Raw genomic sequence first — 19,192 nt, 5'->3', positions numbered from 1 at the left:
TATATGGGTCATTGACAAATAAAGCTTCAAAAAAAAAAAAAAAAAAAAAACTCTTTTCAAAATGTAATTCATATTTTTGAGTCATAAACAATGTGTTTTAACAAGTTTCAGTTGTTAAATAACATTTCAAAGTGTTTTTTTGTCAGGCGGTACAACCAAATGTATGTATGAATATACTGTAGTTGTACCACCTGACATGGAAAGTGTACCAACCATACCCATACTTGAAATTAACAGTTTTTACCGGTATTTGAGAGAAATCTACAAACTTTTTCACTCTGCCACAAGGATCAGTTGGAGTCCTCTGGATGATGCATTATGTTTACTGTTATTACCTTGTCAATTCATAATAAAAGAGCCATGTTTGCAGTTGTGCCACCCTGACATTCAAATTGCTGAACAAAACTTTTTCAATTATCTCAACAGCTTTAAAACTACTGATATTTATAAAATGTGTTTATATGAAAGGTTTCAAACTTAAAATAAAATTATGCCATTTTATTATTAAGACACCATTTTAAATAGTTTTCTCACCTATTGATTTGACCACCTGACATTTTGAGGGTTTAAGATAAAACATAAAATAATATGTATTACTTAAATGTACTAAAAATTAATTCAAACTAAATAGGTTTTATAGAATAAAGTGATATATGTCATGAATTTATCAAATTATTTTAAAAGAAAATAATGCACTTGGACACAAAAATATGCACTTCATGTCATTGACCCATATATAATAATTATACTTATATATGGTAAAGATATGGTAAAGTACTACACTAACTTCCAAATTTCTTTTTTATGTGGCATATACAGTGGCATGAAAAAGTATGTGAACCACTTGCAGAATCTGTGAAAATGTGAATAATTTTAATAAAATAAGTGAGATCATACAAAATGCATGTTATTTTTTATTTAGTACTGTCCTGAGTAAGATATTTTACATAAAAGATGTCTGCGTTTAGTTCACGAGACAAAACAATAGCTGAATTTATTAAAATGGCCCCATTCAAAAGTTTGTGAACCATTAATTCTCAATACTGTGTGTGGTTACCTGGATGATCTATGACTGTTTTTATGTTTTGTGATGGTTGTTTATGAGTCCCTTGTTTGTCCTGAGCAGTTAAACGGAGCTCTGTTCTTCAGAAAAATCCTCCAGGTCCTGCAGATTCTTCAGTTTTCAAGGATTTTTTGCATATTTGAACCCTTTCCAGCAGTATTGAGAATCAATGGTTTACATACTTATGAATGGGGTTATTTTAATAAATTCAGCTATTGTTTTGTCTTGTGAACTAAATGTAAACATCTTTTATGTAAAATATCTTACTCAGGACAGTACTAAATAAAAAAATAACATGCATTTTGTATGATCTCACTTATTTTATTAAAATTATTCACATTTTCACAGATTCTGCAAGTGGTTCACATACTTTTTCATGCCACTGTAAAACGACAACTAAAATAGTGTGATAGATCTGTAAGTGTGGGTGTGCAAGAAACAAAAACCCTAAACTCAAAATTCAATGCACAGTCGAGATGATACAAAGACAGACTGAGCATTAAAAAAATAATAGGGGCACAACGGCTCTCAAAAAGTCTCCTTACAGATGGTTGATTTCCATAATGACAGCAGAGACGGAGAGATCACTGGGTTTGTCAGAGGCTCATTCGTGATCTCAGACGGATTCAGATTGTGTGAGAGAGAATTACTGACTTTAAGACTTTAAGTGTGTGTGTGTGTGCCCCACTGCTGTCCTGTTTCAGGGTTCATTTCTAGTTTCAGTACTATAGAAAGCGAGAAAGAGACAGATGTTGGTGTAGTGTGATTTTATGGTATTTCGGTGTCAGGTGCTGTCACATAAAGATGAGTAACTGTGCAAGAGTTTGAGGCTCACCACAGATCAGAGCACACTTGTGTTTGAGTGAATGGGAATGTCAGCTTGTGTGTACGTGTATCATTTTATGGATCAGGATGAGTCAACCCAGTCAAATTTAATTTATGACTATTCTGAATAGAAATGTTTGAAGAACTACAAGGCTCTGTGAGAAAGAGAAAACAATATGTCTCATAAAACATTTTTATGTGTGATGCTCTCATTAATAAAAACAAAGACAAAAATAGCTAATATTTTTGTTCCTTTCACTAAAATAGGAATAGCATTTTTTTGCAACAATGAAAACTACACTGGGTTACACTTTATTTTAAGGTGTCCGTGTTACAGTGTAATTATACATTTAAGTACTGAGTAATAATAATAAACTATATGTACTTACTATAGGGTTAGGATGGGGTTTGGTTTTGGGTTAATTGCATGCAATTATGCATAATATATAGTTATTACTACATTCATTTCATGTAACATGTAACAATGACACTGTAAAATAAAGTGTTACCCAACATTGAAACTACAAATGTTCTCTGTAATATGAACAAACATGTTGGGGAAAGACCAGCGTCCATCAAAACATCCATCACACCCACAGAAGAAAAACCCATTAGCTCTGCTCATGATATCAGTAGGCAGGTGGCCATCCACAGGACACTCATATCAACACTAATATCTGCCACCAGCTGCAGAGCAATGTGCTCACCTTCACGCCTCTAACACAATACACACAGCTTTTACTCACATTGTCATACACTCACATGTGTGCATGTAACAAGCTCCCAAAATGATACAATGATTCTGAATTACAGCAACAAGATATATGACAGACAGACAGATGTAGATAGATATAGACAGACAGATAGACAGACACACACACACACATACAGACTCACCTGGAAACTGGTAGCTATAGCTAGGAGAAAATCCTGTGTATCCACGACCATACGTTGCCACAATGTTTGGATAACCTACGAACACACATACAGACAAAAACAGTATCAGTTAATTTTCTAATTTATAGTTGTGCCTTGTGGGCTAAAATCATGCTCAACCCTCAAGCCTGGTTTATACTCGCCGTGTCTACATGAGCACAAAGGCGTGCGACAAAAATGACGTAATTTGTCGTAATTATGTGTGTGGCTCCGTATCCAAACATCCATGATGTATGTTTGTTCCGCATCTTACCGGCAGCCAGTTTGCGCTTGTACTATGCTTACATTTACAAAATTAGACTAAAATAACAGAAATAAGACTTAATGAAAATAAAGGTTCATGTTTAATAAAAAAAATTATGAAATTAAATGAAAATGTTTAACGGAATTAGAAAATATTTTTAGAGATTGTCGTTTAATTTAGTTTTATATGTGTATCAGTTTTATATGCAAATTGTTTGGCTGAGAGCTGTGCGATATTCTAGTGATAACAGCACTCCTGTCTTTTCACCGTTATCACTCTGCTAGAAGGTGACTGTCATGGCGGCCGGGCAAATCCACCATTTTTTTATTTATTTATTTTTTTAAATACTACACTTGTTGTACCATGAACTGTAGTTTTAAGTGTTTTTTTAGGCAAGAATATAGTTGTTTAAACCTGAAATGTGTGACTCAAATGTAATCCTAGTGCCTATTTTACAATTTGTTTAGACGTTTTTGGAGATGCAAGCTCCAGGCTGTCAGTGGCCGTTCAGTGCTCGTGTACCCGCCGAGAACAGCTTCATCTCCACTTGTGCTTCAGCACTTATGGTGGTTAAACATGAGATATAATTCATTTTCGGTACATAAAACAGACAATCTTTGGTCTTATTAATCCATAACTTGTTCCTGACAAAATCAAATTAAGCTGTGTTCAATTTAATAATTTAATATTAAGACTATATTAAACTTGCATCCTGTAGAGCACTACTTTGGTACGCCTGAATGAATTGTACAATTATGTTAATTTCCTATTGTCATTTATAATGGCTATTATTGTTAATTTACATATTGTTGTTCAATAAATATTATTTTATATAATATAATATTTATATTTTATAAATGACAAATACAAATATTGCTTTCCTCAGCTGACATTTTTATAATGGTCATCTAACTGTTGTATAAACGCAATATCACACTCGTAACCATGCGATATGGCTGTATATCAGCACGCTGTGATTACCTACAGCCAAATCACAGCCGTGCTGATATACAGCATTACCGCATGGCTACGAGTGTGCCATATATTATTCTTTGTGTGGGTTAGGTGAAGTGTAATAAAAACAAACATTGTCATGTGTTTACTTTACTTCTCGTCGCTGCTTCCTGATGGTTTAGAGGACTACCGAGTCATACCCTGTCATTTCAAATAATAGTAGGAGGCTTGCAGTGCGGAGTAAGGCGAAAGTATAAACAAGGCTTTAAAGGATTAGTCCACTTTTAAATAAACTTTTCCTGATAATTTACTCCAAGATGTTCATGTCTTTCTTTCGTCAGTCGAAAAGAATTTAAGGTTTTTGAGGAAAACATTCCAGGATTTTTCTCCATATAGTGGATTTCAATGGCTACCAACAGGTTGAAGGTCCAAATTGCAGTTTCAGTGCTTCAAAGGGCTTTAAACGATACCAGACGAGAAATAAGGGTCTTATCTAGTGAAACGATCTGTCATTTTCTAAAAAAATACAACCGTTTATGCTTTATAAACAAAATATCACCTTGAACGTACTTTCCGTTTCCACATTCTTCAAAACGTTTACGCTGAATGTTCTACACCTTCCCTATTCTACTTCGAAACGAAACGGGTGCTGCGTTCGTTCCGTAAGTAGAATAGGGAAGGCGTAGAACATTCAGCGTAAACGTTTTGAAGAATGTGGAAACGGAAAGTATGTTCAAGCGATATTTTGTTAAACGTTGTATTTTTTCCGAAAATGACCGATCGTTTCGCTAGATAAGACCCTTATTCCTCATCTGGTATCGTTTAAAGCCCTTTGAAGCTGCACTGAAACTGTAATTTTGACCTTCAACAGTGGAGGCCATTGTAATCCACTATATGGAGAAAAATCCTGGAATGTTTTCCTCAAAAACCTTAATTTCTTTTCGACAGACGAAAGAAAGACATGAACATCTTGGATGACATGGGGGTGAGTAAATTATCAGGAAAAGTTTATTTAAAAGTGGACTAATCCTTTGACCCTGATCAATTGGACATTTGGTCTGGATGAGGGTGTGTACTGTATATGTAAGACTGTCACAAGAGCAGCAGTACTTGATAAGGAGGATGAATATCACAACAGTATGTTTTCAAGCACATGAGCACTTTAAATGAAGAGGCAACTTCAGGGAATTTCACTGCCATCTGTTTTTCTCTCATGCTACTCTGCCGAGAGACAGAGAGACAGACCGTGATTCTGATGTTATTCTTGGCCTTATTTTCTCACGTTTTCTCTTTGAAATTTACATGCTGTATTAATTTCATGTTTTTTCCCAAAACAAGAACGTGAAACAGCAGTCACCACCGCTCGGTAATAAATCACGACACACGGATTTCAGAAATCACTCCAAACACACCTTCGCGCAGAGCTGGCATATGTGCACTTATGATTTCCAGAACCTGTCATGAGTCGCTCAATATCACTTGACAGCAATGAAAACACTTTTGACAGCTCTCACAGAATACACTGCTAAAAAAAGGGTTCTTCCAGAGAGGATGTGCTCACACACACAGGAAATAGACGACTCCAGGAGCTACCACATCATCTCTCCCACCCTGCAGCAGTACGACGTTTTTGTGCGTGATGTCTAAAAAAAGTTTTATTCTTGAAGAGAAAAAAAATGAGACAAGATGAGAACAATCAGTAAAAAAGCGATGAGAAGAGACCAAATGAGGTGAGATGAGACAAGATGAGATAAACAAGAATAGATGAGAGAAAAAAGCAGAAGAGAAGACATGAGACAAAATGAGAAGAGATAGGACAAGAGCAGAAGAGGCAAGATGAGATGAGAAATAATGAGATGAGGCAAGATAAAAACAAAAAACAAGAGAAAAAAATGAGAACAAAAAATAAGACAGAGTGTTAAGACGAGAACGAACCAAAGAGAAGAAACTAGACTAAATGAGAAGAGATAGGACAAGAGAACAGAAGAGACAAGATGAGAAAAAAATGAGAAGAGATAAGAAGAGAAATTAAATCAGATGAAAAGGGAACAGAAAAGAAACAAAAAAAGACTAAACAAGTTGAGATGAGACGAGACAAAATAAGAAAAGACGAGAAAAGACTGGAAGAGACCAAAAGAGAGGAGATGAAACAAGACCAGAAAAAAAAGAGGCAAGACAAGACAAGAAAAAATTAGAGGAGACAAATACAAACAAAAAAGGGTGAGATGAGGAAAAAAATGAGACAAGACAAAACATTTTTTGGCAAGAAATAAGAACATACATACATATATATATATATATATATATATATATATATATATATATATATATATAGATATATAGAGATATATAGATATATAGATATATAGATATAATAGAACAAAAATAACTAAAGACTAGATGAGAAGAGAAAAGAACGAGACAAGATGAGAAAAAAATAAGGCAAGAAGTGAAGAAATTAAACAAGATGAGAAGAGAACAAAAGAAAAGAGGCAGCAGAAGAGCTGAGCTGTCCGTATCTATGTGCATTGTGGGTAAAAAGGCCGTGTCCTCCCTTGGCGGCTGCTATCTCAGGCTCTGATTTGCATTATTAATGTTCAGGCTAATATACCTATTTTATGGCTCAACAGCTCAGATTCACTTTAAAATCAATTATACATCTGCGGCAGCTGAAGCAGGCAGCAGCTCAAATGTGTATTAATCTCAGCAAACATACACGCGGCGCCCGACTATAAAGATAAATGACACGATTAGCTGTGGTAAACAAAAGCGTGAATGCGGCAGCTTTAATGAGATTTGGCGTATAAGAAACTTACAGTTCCTTAAATAATGAGCCCTGATCTGCAGCCTTTTTTTCATATGCAAATCGTACTAAGTTCTGTCTGGTCGTCCTGTTCACTCCAGTTTCATTTAGATAAGACCAGAGTTAATATTTTCACTTGAGTGCTTCATGCTCTCGTTCTCTTTCTCTCTCACTCACCTCTCTTCACCCTCCTCCACAGCAGTAATCCATGAAAACTTCTAGAAAGTTTGTGCCTTGTTAAAATTTGAGTATAAGGGATCTGTGTGTATCTCCTTATTTCAGAGTTTAAATATAAATAAAAATATGAAATAAATTAAATACAATAAGGTAAAATCATATGAAATTCCATAAATGTTTGCTTTTTTAATAAAAAAGTTATTTAAAGCCTATATATTTTAAAAGTTTCTATATTATTATTATTATTATTATTATTTCTATGTGTATTATGCATGAATAACAGTGCTGATCATGGCAGCCGATTGGTTCTTCTCGTTCAGTGCCGCTGTCATTAGCGGGGGCAGAGGTCAGGCAGATGGCTGCACTGAGCATTAGCCTAATTTTCCTCTTCATTTGAGCCATTAATACAGACGTTTATCTGCTCATCAGGTCTGAAGAATCCCACTGCACCTGAGCTGGACTAACCCAACAAGTTCACAGACACACGTATGTCTCAGGTCCAACAGCCAATCAGAACTCCTCACCTTAAGCCCCGCCCCTGAGCCAACCCTCAGTGCACCTGTGTGTGTGCGCGTGTGTGACTCACTCAGCATGCCCATGCCCAGCATGAAGGCGTCCATGGTGTACGGAAGACTTCTCGCCCTCCCCCTCGTGCCTGGAGGAAACATTACCTCCTTTGGTTGGGCCTTCTTACATTCTACCTGTGGACACACAGACAGACACTTAATTCAAACTAAAGTAAATAGCACATGCAAATACTAGATGATACAGCATAATTATGCATTTTGGAAAAAATAATAAATCCAGAACACTTAATCTAATTAGTTAATCGAGCATTAAATTAAACATTTAATTTTTCAAAATTACAATCAGCATTAATTCCAGGCAGTATAGAAAATAATACCATGAAATTAATACATTTGTTCAGCAAGAATGCATTAAATTGATCATAAGTGACAGTAAAGACATATTACAAAATATTTCTATTTCAAATAAATGCTGTTCGTTTGAACTTTCTATTCATCAAAGAATCCTGAAAAAAAATGTATCACTGATAATAAGAAATGTTTCTTAAGCAGCAAATCAGCATATTATAATTAGAGTAATAGCTGCTGAAAATTCATATTTGTCACCACATGAATAAAAAAGCATTTTAAATAAATTATTTCAAAATATTACAGTTTTTACTGTATTTTTGATTGAATAAATGCAGCCTTGGTTATTTTTAAACTTTATTATAATTTATTTATATATTATTATGTTTTTTTTTTTCCCTTTTGATTTTTGGATGAAATATGGCTTTTCTTGGCCATGCTCTTGACAGGTTTCTTGAACTTCACCCACCTATTGTTTGGAAGAGTCATTGGACCGTAAATATGATGCCTAATAAATCTGAAATTTTGGAACAGAGCCTAAGTCATACTGTATCTCAAGCTCTGTCAGTTTGAGTTTTGTGTACTTTACCTGCATATTAAATAGTGATACATTTGCGTTTCCAAAGCATTTTTCGGACAACAAAACTAATGCTTAAAAAATAAGCTAAAATAGTCTTTCTGATTCCGCCCTGTGATCTCCCCACCCCTTCGTTTTCACGTTCTCGCTCTTTGATTGACATTTTAACCTCCGGAGCTGAGCACATGAGCGGACAGCAGACAGCAGTCCCTGCCTGAGAGATATTCCTCCAGAGAGCTACAAGAGGGAAGACAACATGTCTATAGCAAAGGGGAGAAATAAACAAACACACAAGCAGAAAACATCAAACCCAAACAAACACACAGACGCTCACTCTCTCTGGTGATATGAGCATAACCGGGTCAGACGAGGAAAGACGTTCCTCCTGACAGCCCTAGCAGGCAGAGGATCCTATTTACCAAGCACATCTGCATGCTTACAGGAGTGTGAGGGAGTGTGTGTGTGTGCGTGCTGACAGCGCCTCTATGGTAAGAACACGATGCATTTGCACTTGGCTGAATCTGTCCTCTGTGTTGATCGACTTGTCTGCCTGCCCAGGGCCTGTCCATCTGTGTGTGTGTGTGTGTGCTGCTTGGCCTTTCACAACACACACACATTGCAGATCATCTCCCATCGAGACTTGCACAGATGCTGCTCGGCACAGCTGGACACACACACACACACACACACACGGTTCTGCTGAAGTTCAATTTGCTGTGCCGTCAGCGCTGCTCTGAATACATGAGATATTTCTGGATTTGGCTACTGACGGATATTTAATATTCATTCTAAATGAATGAAATCTAAAAAGGTTTGGTGCACACTTTGAGCCCTGAGGACGCAGCGTGGGAGATATTATAACATGTAACTGCATTATAATTACTACAGAATGATGATGAGGAGGAGGTGTTAATCATATGAGTGACTTGTTCAATCAATAGACAATAGACACTTCTGTGGAAAACAAAAGGTGATATTAACCATTCAGCTGCTCTTTTCCAAACATACAATGATGGAGCTGTCAAACTTCATCAAGCACAGAATGTACATTTTTGGATGAACTACACCTTCAATGCGAGAGCTGAGAGAGTGAGAGATGTACAGATGTGCTAGTGAATGAGAATTTTGGACAACCCTGTTGTACAGCATGTCAATTTCAGCGGCTTTAATTCTGGATGGCAAACACTCATCTGGCCAGACATAAGCCAGGAGATAACATCATGGACCATTATCTGCTCTCAGACACATGCTGATGCTGTCTAAAAAGGGGTTCTCAGACATTTTTTAACCCCAGGACCCCCTTCATAACCCAAAACTTCATACCATTTTTAAAAACTCCTCAGAAATCTCCTCAGCCCCTTCCACTACATCTGCATATTAAACAGTAGGGCTGTGCGATTAATCGTAATTGATTTTTCGATTTCGGCTTTCAATGATTATGAAAACAAGATAATCAACGTTAAATAATCGCCCCGTTCTCGCGCCATAGCACATGACAGGAAGAGAAATTGTTTCGAGGGGGGAGGGAAGGTTAACGTTTTTGATTAAAGATTATGGAGGGCACATGAATTTTCAAAAAATTACGATGTTCACAGATAAATCATTTATAATAAACAGTAAAACATTAAATAAAAAAATAATAATGGTCAATTTTGATTTCATGGACACTTTAACATCCAAATCAGTCGAATCAGTGTTGAAAAATGCAGTCTGTGGTGTAAAACTGCAGGACATACTTATATTAAACAATGTTATTAAAAGCGCATTAAGCCAAGGTCAGTTTTGGCGAGTGTCCTCGTAAACACAGTTTGTTATGTCTTAAATGAATGTGAACAATTGAGAAAGAAACACGTGTGTAACAGTACACTGGATCTGTGCAGCTCTTAAAGTGACAGCAACCTAATAAACTTGCTGCAGTCTGTCATTAATGTTATTCAAACAACAAAAGACAAAGACAAAATCACTCACTGCTCTTGAATGAATAACTTTTGTAGTTGTAATAAGGATTAGTCTATATTTAATGTATACAGGAGTGTTATTTTACATTTGATTACTTTATTCAGTTTCTGTAGGCTGTTAGTTTTGCTGAAGCATTGATAACTGTGAAATCTAAAATGACACATATCATGAAATAAGACTTTGATCATATCACCCACCAATAATCGTGCTGAATAACCGTGATTTCAATACTGACCAAAATAATTGTGATTATGATTTTTGCAATAACCAAGCAGCCCAAACAGGCAGTGCAACATCAGTAAGCTGTTTCATTACTACAACCATCTCTACACACACACTTGTGCGGAGAGCCGCTTTCACCAGTCTCATCAATCCACTACAGCTTTTTTTTTTTTTTTTTTTTTTTTTTTTTTAAGTGTGCTTGTGGGGGAGAGAACGACAACCATTCCAAATAATCATCCAAACTGTTCGGGATCTCAATTTATACTCAACATGTTTTGGTATATTTTCAGCATGGGTGATAATCTTACTGAAAATAAAAAAAATAGTGATGAACCAAAATGATTTTTTTTTTACCAAAACTAAAAGCTTCATTTAGCCAAAAACAACGTTTTTTTTTTTAATGAATAATCAATGAGTTGTATATAAACTTTTACATAGATAGAACATAAGGCAGTTTTTATATCAGCGTTTTAATTACAGAATTATGTTTCTACTCTAGCTTGCTGTTGAAATACAAACATTTGAATGGTGGCAGTAATTAGGGGCCAAGCACTGAAGGTGCATGTTTACCTGTTGTAGTTTATCCACGTTTAGTACATGAAATAGACACTAACACAGTCAAAACACGCCATTACAGAAGCAGTCAAATATTTTTGGTTGCCGAAATTTTGGTGCATCACTACAAAACACACCTCACTGAAATCAAGCATGCAGCACACAAAATGTCTCAAAATCGAAAAAAAGAACAAAGTGAGGAAAAATACAGCATTTGCCCTCAAAGGAGTGAAATCTGCTTCTCTCTGTGCTGTAATTGGTCAGCAGCTGCCTGAACAAAATGGATAAGTCAGATAAAACTCATGCCTCATTTTCCACTGACAAAGATCATAAATGACACATTTGAGAATAAAATCTACAAGCACTTTACTAAAACAAGTATCCAGAGTCCATTTACAGGCACTACTGGTTCCTTCTGATCTGCCAAAACAGAAGAACAGCAATGAAGCTATTCAATTTTCTGCATTTAACCTGCATTTTCTAGATTCACCAAATGTCAGGTTAGACTCACCAATCACCAAAACAAGTAAAACCACTGTTGGCTGGTGAGACAAAAAGTTTTGGACTATAAACCCCTGATGCCCTAAAGAGAGACAGCAGGACTAATCAGACTTGAAAAGTCTGTGAATTGATGGCGAGATCTCCTCTGCTTCTGAGATCTCTCTGTCTGTGTGGGGTAGACGGACACCCAGTGAGATGTTCAGCCAGGCAAACAGGTTCACCATCATCACATGGCATGTGTGCTGCAGTAGACACGAGGATTCTCTGGGTCAGGAAGAAGTTCACATCTCTTGTTGTCTTCAACAGGTTGTAAATAACATCTAGTTATTGGAAGCTTGAGGGACTGTAGTGGTTTTTGGGTGTACAAGGGCTGAATTACATTTGGAAATCATTTCATGTACAGTATGAAAAATAGATACCAATTTTGAGATTTGTTAAAGATTACATTAAAGTGGTCAAGAATTGCATTGTTTTATTATTTTATGTTTCTGGGGTGCACTTATAATGTTAGTATAATTGTTACATCTGAAAAGGTCACAATTCCGAAATAAAAGGCATTTTTCCTTCCCTGATTTTAGCCCTCTGATTTGAACGCTCTGTTATAAGGGACGTGTCTGCTGTGAGACTTCAGTGTAAACGCCCACTGCTGTGATTGGCTATGAAAATAGCTAAGTATTACATGTGGAACTCTTTCGAAAACTTTTAGCACATTTTTACTGTTACAATCCTCAAGGTTTACTCGGCGTGTAAAGTGCTGTTTAAAGCATTATATTTAGATAGATAGGTTGCAGTGATGAGCATGTAGCCGATCACAGACATGTTGAGTGCATAAATGCAGTGATCTCGTCATTGTAACTCGATTTCTGCACTCTAATGAATGCTTTCATCATAACTAACAGTGCAAACACAATGTAAATAAGAGATTTGTTGATTCTAACGGGAGTTTTGGCGCGAGTCCACTGATAAACTTGCGCTGTTTGATTGACAGCTCAAGTGATTGTAAAGGGAGCGTTCTTTGATTGCTTTCTATATATAATTTAATCACAGTTTAAATAACCTTATTTTCATCCAACTAAGAGAAACAATGAGAAATTGACTTTTTAGTCACTGGTTTGATTTATTAACAATAAACGATTTTGAGACAAAGATGACTGTACAGGAATCATTACATATCAGAATCACTGGTGATTTTTTTTTTTTTAGACATATTTTTTAGACATTTTTAGACATTTTTTTTGTACACATAATCCGCACATAAACGATCTGTAACAAAGCAATAGAGACACAGTAAAAACGTTTTTACTCACATAAGTGTGTTGCATCGTTCCTGTCGGATCCAATATAGAAGGCACAGCATTGTTTTTTTTAGGCTCTCTACAAATCCAATCTGGCACTGCACAACATTTTGCGCCCTTCAAAGGCATGTTTATCACTTAGTTGCTCGATCTAGTGATAGTGTCACGTCTGTTATTTACCTACTACTTGTCATGCACGAATCAGTGGACAGGGCTACAGTGTTAACGATGTAGAAGTAGGCGTTGATCTTCTGCAGAGGCAGTCTTTCACCTCTCTATGATATAAGAAAGATTCCACAACAAATCATAATCCACAACAAGTCGTAATCTGGGCTTGGTTTCAATAAAAGCTGTTTTTGGACTGACAAGGAAGTTTTCAGTTCTGATATTCTTGTAGTATGATGTACCTGTTGTATGTCAAAAGCTCAAGGAGAATTTGATTTCTCAATTCATGACCCCTTTAACAGTGTTATTAAATTGTTGTTTTTAAAGATTTAAAGTTTTAAGGTAATCTGAATGGAAAAACAGGAAGCGAGCATGCACAATAAAATATCCAATATCTTCTGATAATCAATAAATTAGAAGAAAAAAAACTTGCCCGATAATCAGTGATACTGATACTGTTATACAGTGTATCCTTACAAATAATATAAAACAAAAAGCAATTATTTGTTTATAACCTAATTAATATTCACAAGCCTTTGACATTTTATGACATCACAAACAGCCCATCTGAGCAAATCCACTTCAAAAACAATACTGTCCCAAACAATAATGCCCATGCATGTGCTGGTAGAAATGTCAACCTGTAGAGATTCTGATTTTTAGAGATTAGTTTTAAAATGACCCATACCCTGATATAAGATTTTGATCATACTGCTCACCTCTAAGGGAGTGTACTCTGGTTCAAACCAAGAAATCAAACCAAGTGTGAAAACAGCCTCAATCTCATGTGTAGCTCCACTGGTCGGCAAAAGTGCAAACCAAGAAAGCAATCAGGTCTCGTCATTTCCAATAAACAAACAGCCTTTTCTACTATTACAGTTATTTACCTTATATTAGCGGTCTGTGCTGTTCTTATACAGTCACAGTGAATGGACGACAGGAGAGACAATCAGAACAGAAATGAGAGGTCGTGCTGCCCTCTGCACAATAGAACCACATGATGGACTATCACACAAAAATCGATCGCACGGCTTCGCGCTCACGAATCTGTCCCTGGGCTCAGGAACAACCTGTCTGTGAAGGAAGATCTTGAGGGGTTTGATCCTCTGCTCCTGATATTCTGTGGTACCCCACAGCTGTCCCATGAGCCTAGGGTACGCATGGAGGCGTGCACACAACTCCTGTCAATCACAGCAGAGCCAGGGGCCGTTCCTCTGCATGTAATACATATTCCTATCAACACATGCTTCTGCTCAGTCAGGCAAATATGTGTACAAACCATTCTTATTAAATTGTTTACAAAAGGTTCTCAACTATAGGTTCACATAGCCAGGTCTATCTGCAATATTACGGCTTACTCTGACCAAAAGGTGCCGACTTATACAAAATGGCTTTGTCTTAAATGTCAATTTTATGTGACATTTAAGGTGGGTAAATTTAAAACTGTATAGAATATGAAAATACTGGCTATCTAGCATTAAAAACATACAAATCTCTTTCAGATTTGAAGCCATGAACCTAACAAACTTTGACAAATCCAGTGACAATGCAATACACATCAGATGTTACATATACAGTCTATGGGTGGCCCATATGAGGCTGAGACTAGTCTTTTCCCATCTGATTCCAAGAAGAAATATTTATTTGCAAGCTGAAAACTAACATTGGTGGCCCATCTGCTGGTTCCGCCCAACACTGGGGGCCTGTGGAGTGATAATCCTTATTTAATTAACTCAAAGGGTGGGTCTCACTCAGCTCCCTAGGTCGTGAATCACTATATAGTATCCACGATTTCAGGCACTGGAAAGGACCCTGACTCACGACTAGGGTTGTAAAGGGGCGGAAAATTTTGGTAAATTTCCAGGAACTTTCCATGGGAAGTTAAAGGTCCCATGGCATGAAAATTTCACTTTATGAGGTTTTTTAACATTAATATGATGTCCCCTAGCCTGCATATGGTCCCCCAGTGGCTAGAAAAGGCGATGGGTGTAAACCGAGCCCTGGGTAAATTGAGAAAATGAAAGCTCAGACGACCCAATCTGGAATCTTCCCTATATGTCGTCATAAGGAGAAAGGTTACCTCCCCTTTCTCTGCTTTGCCCGCCCATGAGAAAATGAGCTACTACAGTGAGATTCGAGCACAATATTTTTTTTTGAGAGAGACACATCATGCCTTCTATGCAGTTGTTGCCTTTAAAATGACATGGTTACAGTTAATATTTTCATTTAAGGTTTCAACCCAATTTAAAAAAAAAAAAAAAAAGCTAAATGCTTTTGTCAGTAGGCCTACCTATGTATATTGAATGTAGGCCACTTACTGCGCTGTTACTGCTGTTAATTTCAGACGGTTACAGTTATTGTTTTTAATAGCCAAAACCCAGTTTAGCCTGTTAAATACGAAATAAACATCTTGTTTATGTATACTTTCATTCTTTCTTGTTTGTTGCTTGATAAGAATAAAAAAAAAAAAAAAAAAAAAAAAATCAGAAATCGGTGTCGGCCAGTTTGCTTGTAAAAAAAAAAAATCGGTATCGGAATCGGCCATGAAAAATCATGATCGTGCATCCCTACTGGTTAGTGTCTATAGCTGATAATTATATATATAATATATATACGATAGCAAATCAGAGCAACATGAAGAGCCAACAATGTAGGCTAGCATTAGCTACATGATAATAACTGCAACAGCATACATAAACCAACTAAAGTACTGTATCCAGACACAGTGGTTTAAACTAACCATTCGGAGTCATCCTGCTGTAGCCGCTGAGTTGCAACTTCTTCATCCGGTGCTTCTCCATCCGGATCAGATTCTGGGTCAAACTGAAACGCTTGAACGACTGCGTGTCTACGAGCCATTGCGATACATCCACTGTCAACATTAGCGCATGGTACAGTGGCCGCGAGCTGGTTAAGGCCACACCCAGCCTCCACCTTGGCCCGCCTCTCTCCTCCTCATTAGCATTTAAAGCTACAGACCCAGAAACGGCACGTCCTGAGGAAAACTCATTGTGGGACTGGCTTGTAGTAGCTGAAATTCTGCACCAAGGCTGAATTTTTTGGAAAGAGACTTCAGATACAGTACTAGGGACCACTTAGGCCTATATAAAAGCATCCAAAAAGTAGCATGTCATAGGACCTTTAAGTTGGGGAATTCTGGGAATATTCCAAGTTGGACACTTACAGGTATAAAAGGGGATTAATTGGAAATTTATACAAACTTTATCGTATACAAACATAATCATTTTGTTTGGTCATAAGCAGATATGCATGCAAACTAATACAAATTTTAAAAATAATATTTTTAACCCTACCCAGCATAATCATGTAGTTTTGAGAATCTATTGGCTGTAGGTAACAGCTGAAACTGAAGTGAATAGACTTTATACACTTGGTGACCTTGGAACCAGTTGGCTAAATGACTAAAGTAGTAAAATAAGTTCTGAGATAAAGGTTAAAGGTTTTTATACAGACAAGTTACACAAAGTTAACATGACCAGTGAGGTTCAGTATTGTACTGTAGTGTGCACTTGGCTTTTCTGTTGCATGACTTTTTCATCAGAAAAGTGTTTGAGCATAGAGCGGTACTCAAGGATGCCTATTGTTTTATAAGGCAAGTCGGGGAAGGTCTCGTTTTTCAAGTTTTATTGCAAGCTGTTGCACACTGGCAATAAAAAGCGATTAATACATGATAATATTTGCATATGTAGCCTCTTTAAAATAAAATAAATAATATTAAATTAATACATTGAAATGTTTAATTTTAAGACATTTTGTTAGCTTTCATAAGGTAATATGATGTATCGCCACTCAACGTCTGTGAAGTAGTGTGCTGTGTGCATGTGATTGAGGAATGTGCAGGGTAGAAATTCAACTGAATTTGCATTAAATCTGGTTGTCTTAACCGAGATTATGCTGCAAGATTTCATCTACAATTAAGTTCCCTGTTATAGGTTAACCTGTAATTTAGTTTGTTCCCTTTCATTCCCATAAATTCCTGTTAATTCCCATGGAAAGTTTCATCTTTGAAACTTCCTGGAATTTTGCAGCCCTACTCACTACACATTGAAACAATGATTAGTTGCATGATGTCACAACTGGAATTTATGAATAAAAGCTAATATCTTTTTGACATTATTTTTTAATGTTATCTAAAGTATATTATGGTACATACTTTGCTTGTTACATACACCTGCAACATTTCAGACAAAAAAGTATACATTTTAGCTAGATTTTGTTTACTACCTGCATGTTTATGCTGAAATATAAATAAATAAGGGTTTGTTTTTTTCAAAATATCTATCGCATGATTGGCTTGCATGATTTGTTTCACACTTCACATCTTCTATTAAGGGAACATAGTGAAAATCGATGTGCCTTGATTTTCATGGTGCATTGTGGGACTTTTTAGAGAGCGAATGTTTCAGTGAACTAGTGATTGTAAATTAAATTGCCTAAATTATTACATTGTTAGCTAACTGCATGATTATATGTACATTTCTGAAACCACATACATTGGACAGTCAGCTCCGATACCAGAATCTCTATTGTAATGTTGTAATATTGTAATGTTGACATGCATTCTCTGTAAAGCTGCTTTGAAACGATATGTATTGTGAAAAGCGCCATACAAATACAAATGTGGAAAAACTAGAAGGATTTTGTGATTGAGGCAGCCTTTAAAATGGCCAACTCCCTGATCAGTGCCCTGACTACTGAACTAGGGAGCTGATTGAGACGCACCCAACACGTACAGTTACTTTCTCTCCCTAGCCCCATCAGTCATGATGCAGGCATTTATAAATGAAGGGAAGAGGGGAAAGTTTCTGACTCTTGTTGACTGATCAAAATGTTCTCACACACACAATTTCACGCTTTCTGGCCACTGCCCAACACTTTACACTGTTTACACACACTCACAGCGCTTACAACTGCATGCTGTTGAGATTCTGCTAAATGGGAAATAAAATATTAATCCCACAATCACCTTCAGAAATTGAAAACGGGTAGAGCACTTACCATTTTATTATTGATTTCGTGAAAATGAATTTCACAGACTTTCTCTACAATGTCTTCATTCTCAAACGTTACGAAGCCAAAGCCTGCGAAAAGAGACAGAAACAGAGGAAGAGTCAGTCCTGTACCTTTTGAACTCAAACTCCGACAGATTTCGGCCTCCATCAGAGGAGAGAGTGTGGGGAGTTCAGATCTGAACGGACATTGTCTTTTTGAAAGCAGGGCACTGATGAAATCTCTCTCACGATTGGGCGGACGAGGGGGAAATCGGACAGCAGAAAAGCACAAAGACTGTTAATGAGATTCATGGAGCCACATCTGAATTTCATTAAATGCGTTCTGCGGTGCCTTCATTGAAATTTCACCGTATAACAAGCTCCCGTTTTAATGTAAATGCAGGGCTGGAGATCCCTGAATCCATCTCTGACCGTGGGATTGTCTTCTTTTTTCATATTTATGAAATAAGAAGTTTAACCCGTTCAGCTCATCCGGGCTTAACAAGGATCTGTCTGTGCTTTTATTATAATGAGAGAAAGAGAAGCGCTTTTCTCTGCCATCGGATCTGTGGCTCACGAGGGAAAATGATTTTCTATTCCTGGGTGTTAAGAGGAGGGCAACGGTGAAAACACAAAAGGAAAACAACCCAGAGAGGAAGATAAACATTTTACTCACTGTTTGTTTATAAAGACAGGATGCTCTCTCTTTCAGTCGCACAACACGCACACACCATTCTGATCATTTCGCAAGAGCTGTGTGCTAGAAAGACTCGCAGGAAAGCGGAGGATTGATTGAACGAGACTGCATAAAGTGTGTTCAGATGCTGCTAATGGCTGGTGTGTGTGTATTTGTCAGACCTTTAATGAGTCATGTGCTTTCTTCATACTGTACATACTCACACCTACACAACTGTGACGGGTTTAGTGCCATCAAACATGCTATTTCTAAATTCATTATGGAGGAGTGAAAAAAATGACAATTTGTCAATTGAGAAAGACCTTTGCAGTTTCCCCTCTCTCTCTCTCTCT

General features: G+C 36.8%; 1 protein-coding gene across 13 annotated transcripts in view; it reads right to left on the bottom strand.

Moving 5' to 3' along the window:
* msi2a (musashi RNA-binding protein 2a) overlaps positions 1–19,192 on the bottom strand; it is a 206,924-nt gene that overhangs the window by 32,323 nt on the left and 155,409 nt on the right. For all 13 annotated transcript variants that reach the window (XM_048180904.1, XM_048180895.1, XM_048180903.1 and 10 more), the window contains 3 exons: positions 18,171–18,253; positions 7,589–7,703; positions 2,786–2,860 (listed from right to left, as the gene is read on the bottom strand). In XM_048180904.1, the coding sequence (XP_048036861.1) occupies positions 2,786–2,860; positions 7,589–7,703; positions 18,171–18,253 (273 nt within the window). The remainder of the gene's footprint in view (positions 1–2,785; positions 2,861–7,588; positions 7,704–18,170; positions 18,254–19,192) is intronic.

Source organism: Megalobrama amblycephala, linkage group LG2 (assembly GCF_018812025.1).
Source record: "Megalobrama amblycephala isolate DHTTF-2021 linkage group LG2, ASM1881202v1, whole genome shotgun sequence".
NCBI classification, from domain to species: Eukaryota; Metazoa; Chordata; class Actinopteri; order Cypriniformes; family Xenocyprididae; genus Megalobrama; species Megalobrama amblycephala.
Note: the sequence above shows the minus strand (reverse complement) of the source record. Positions and strands in the feature narration are given on the sequence as shown.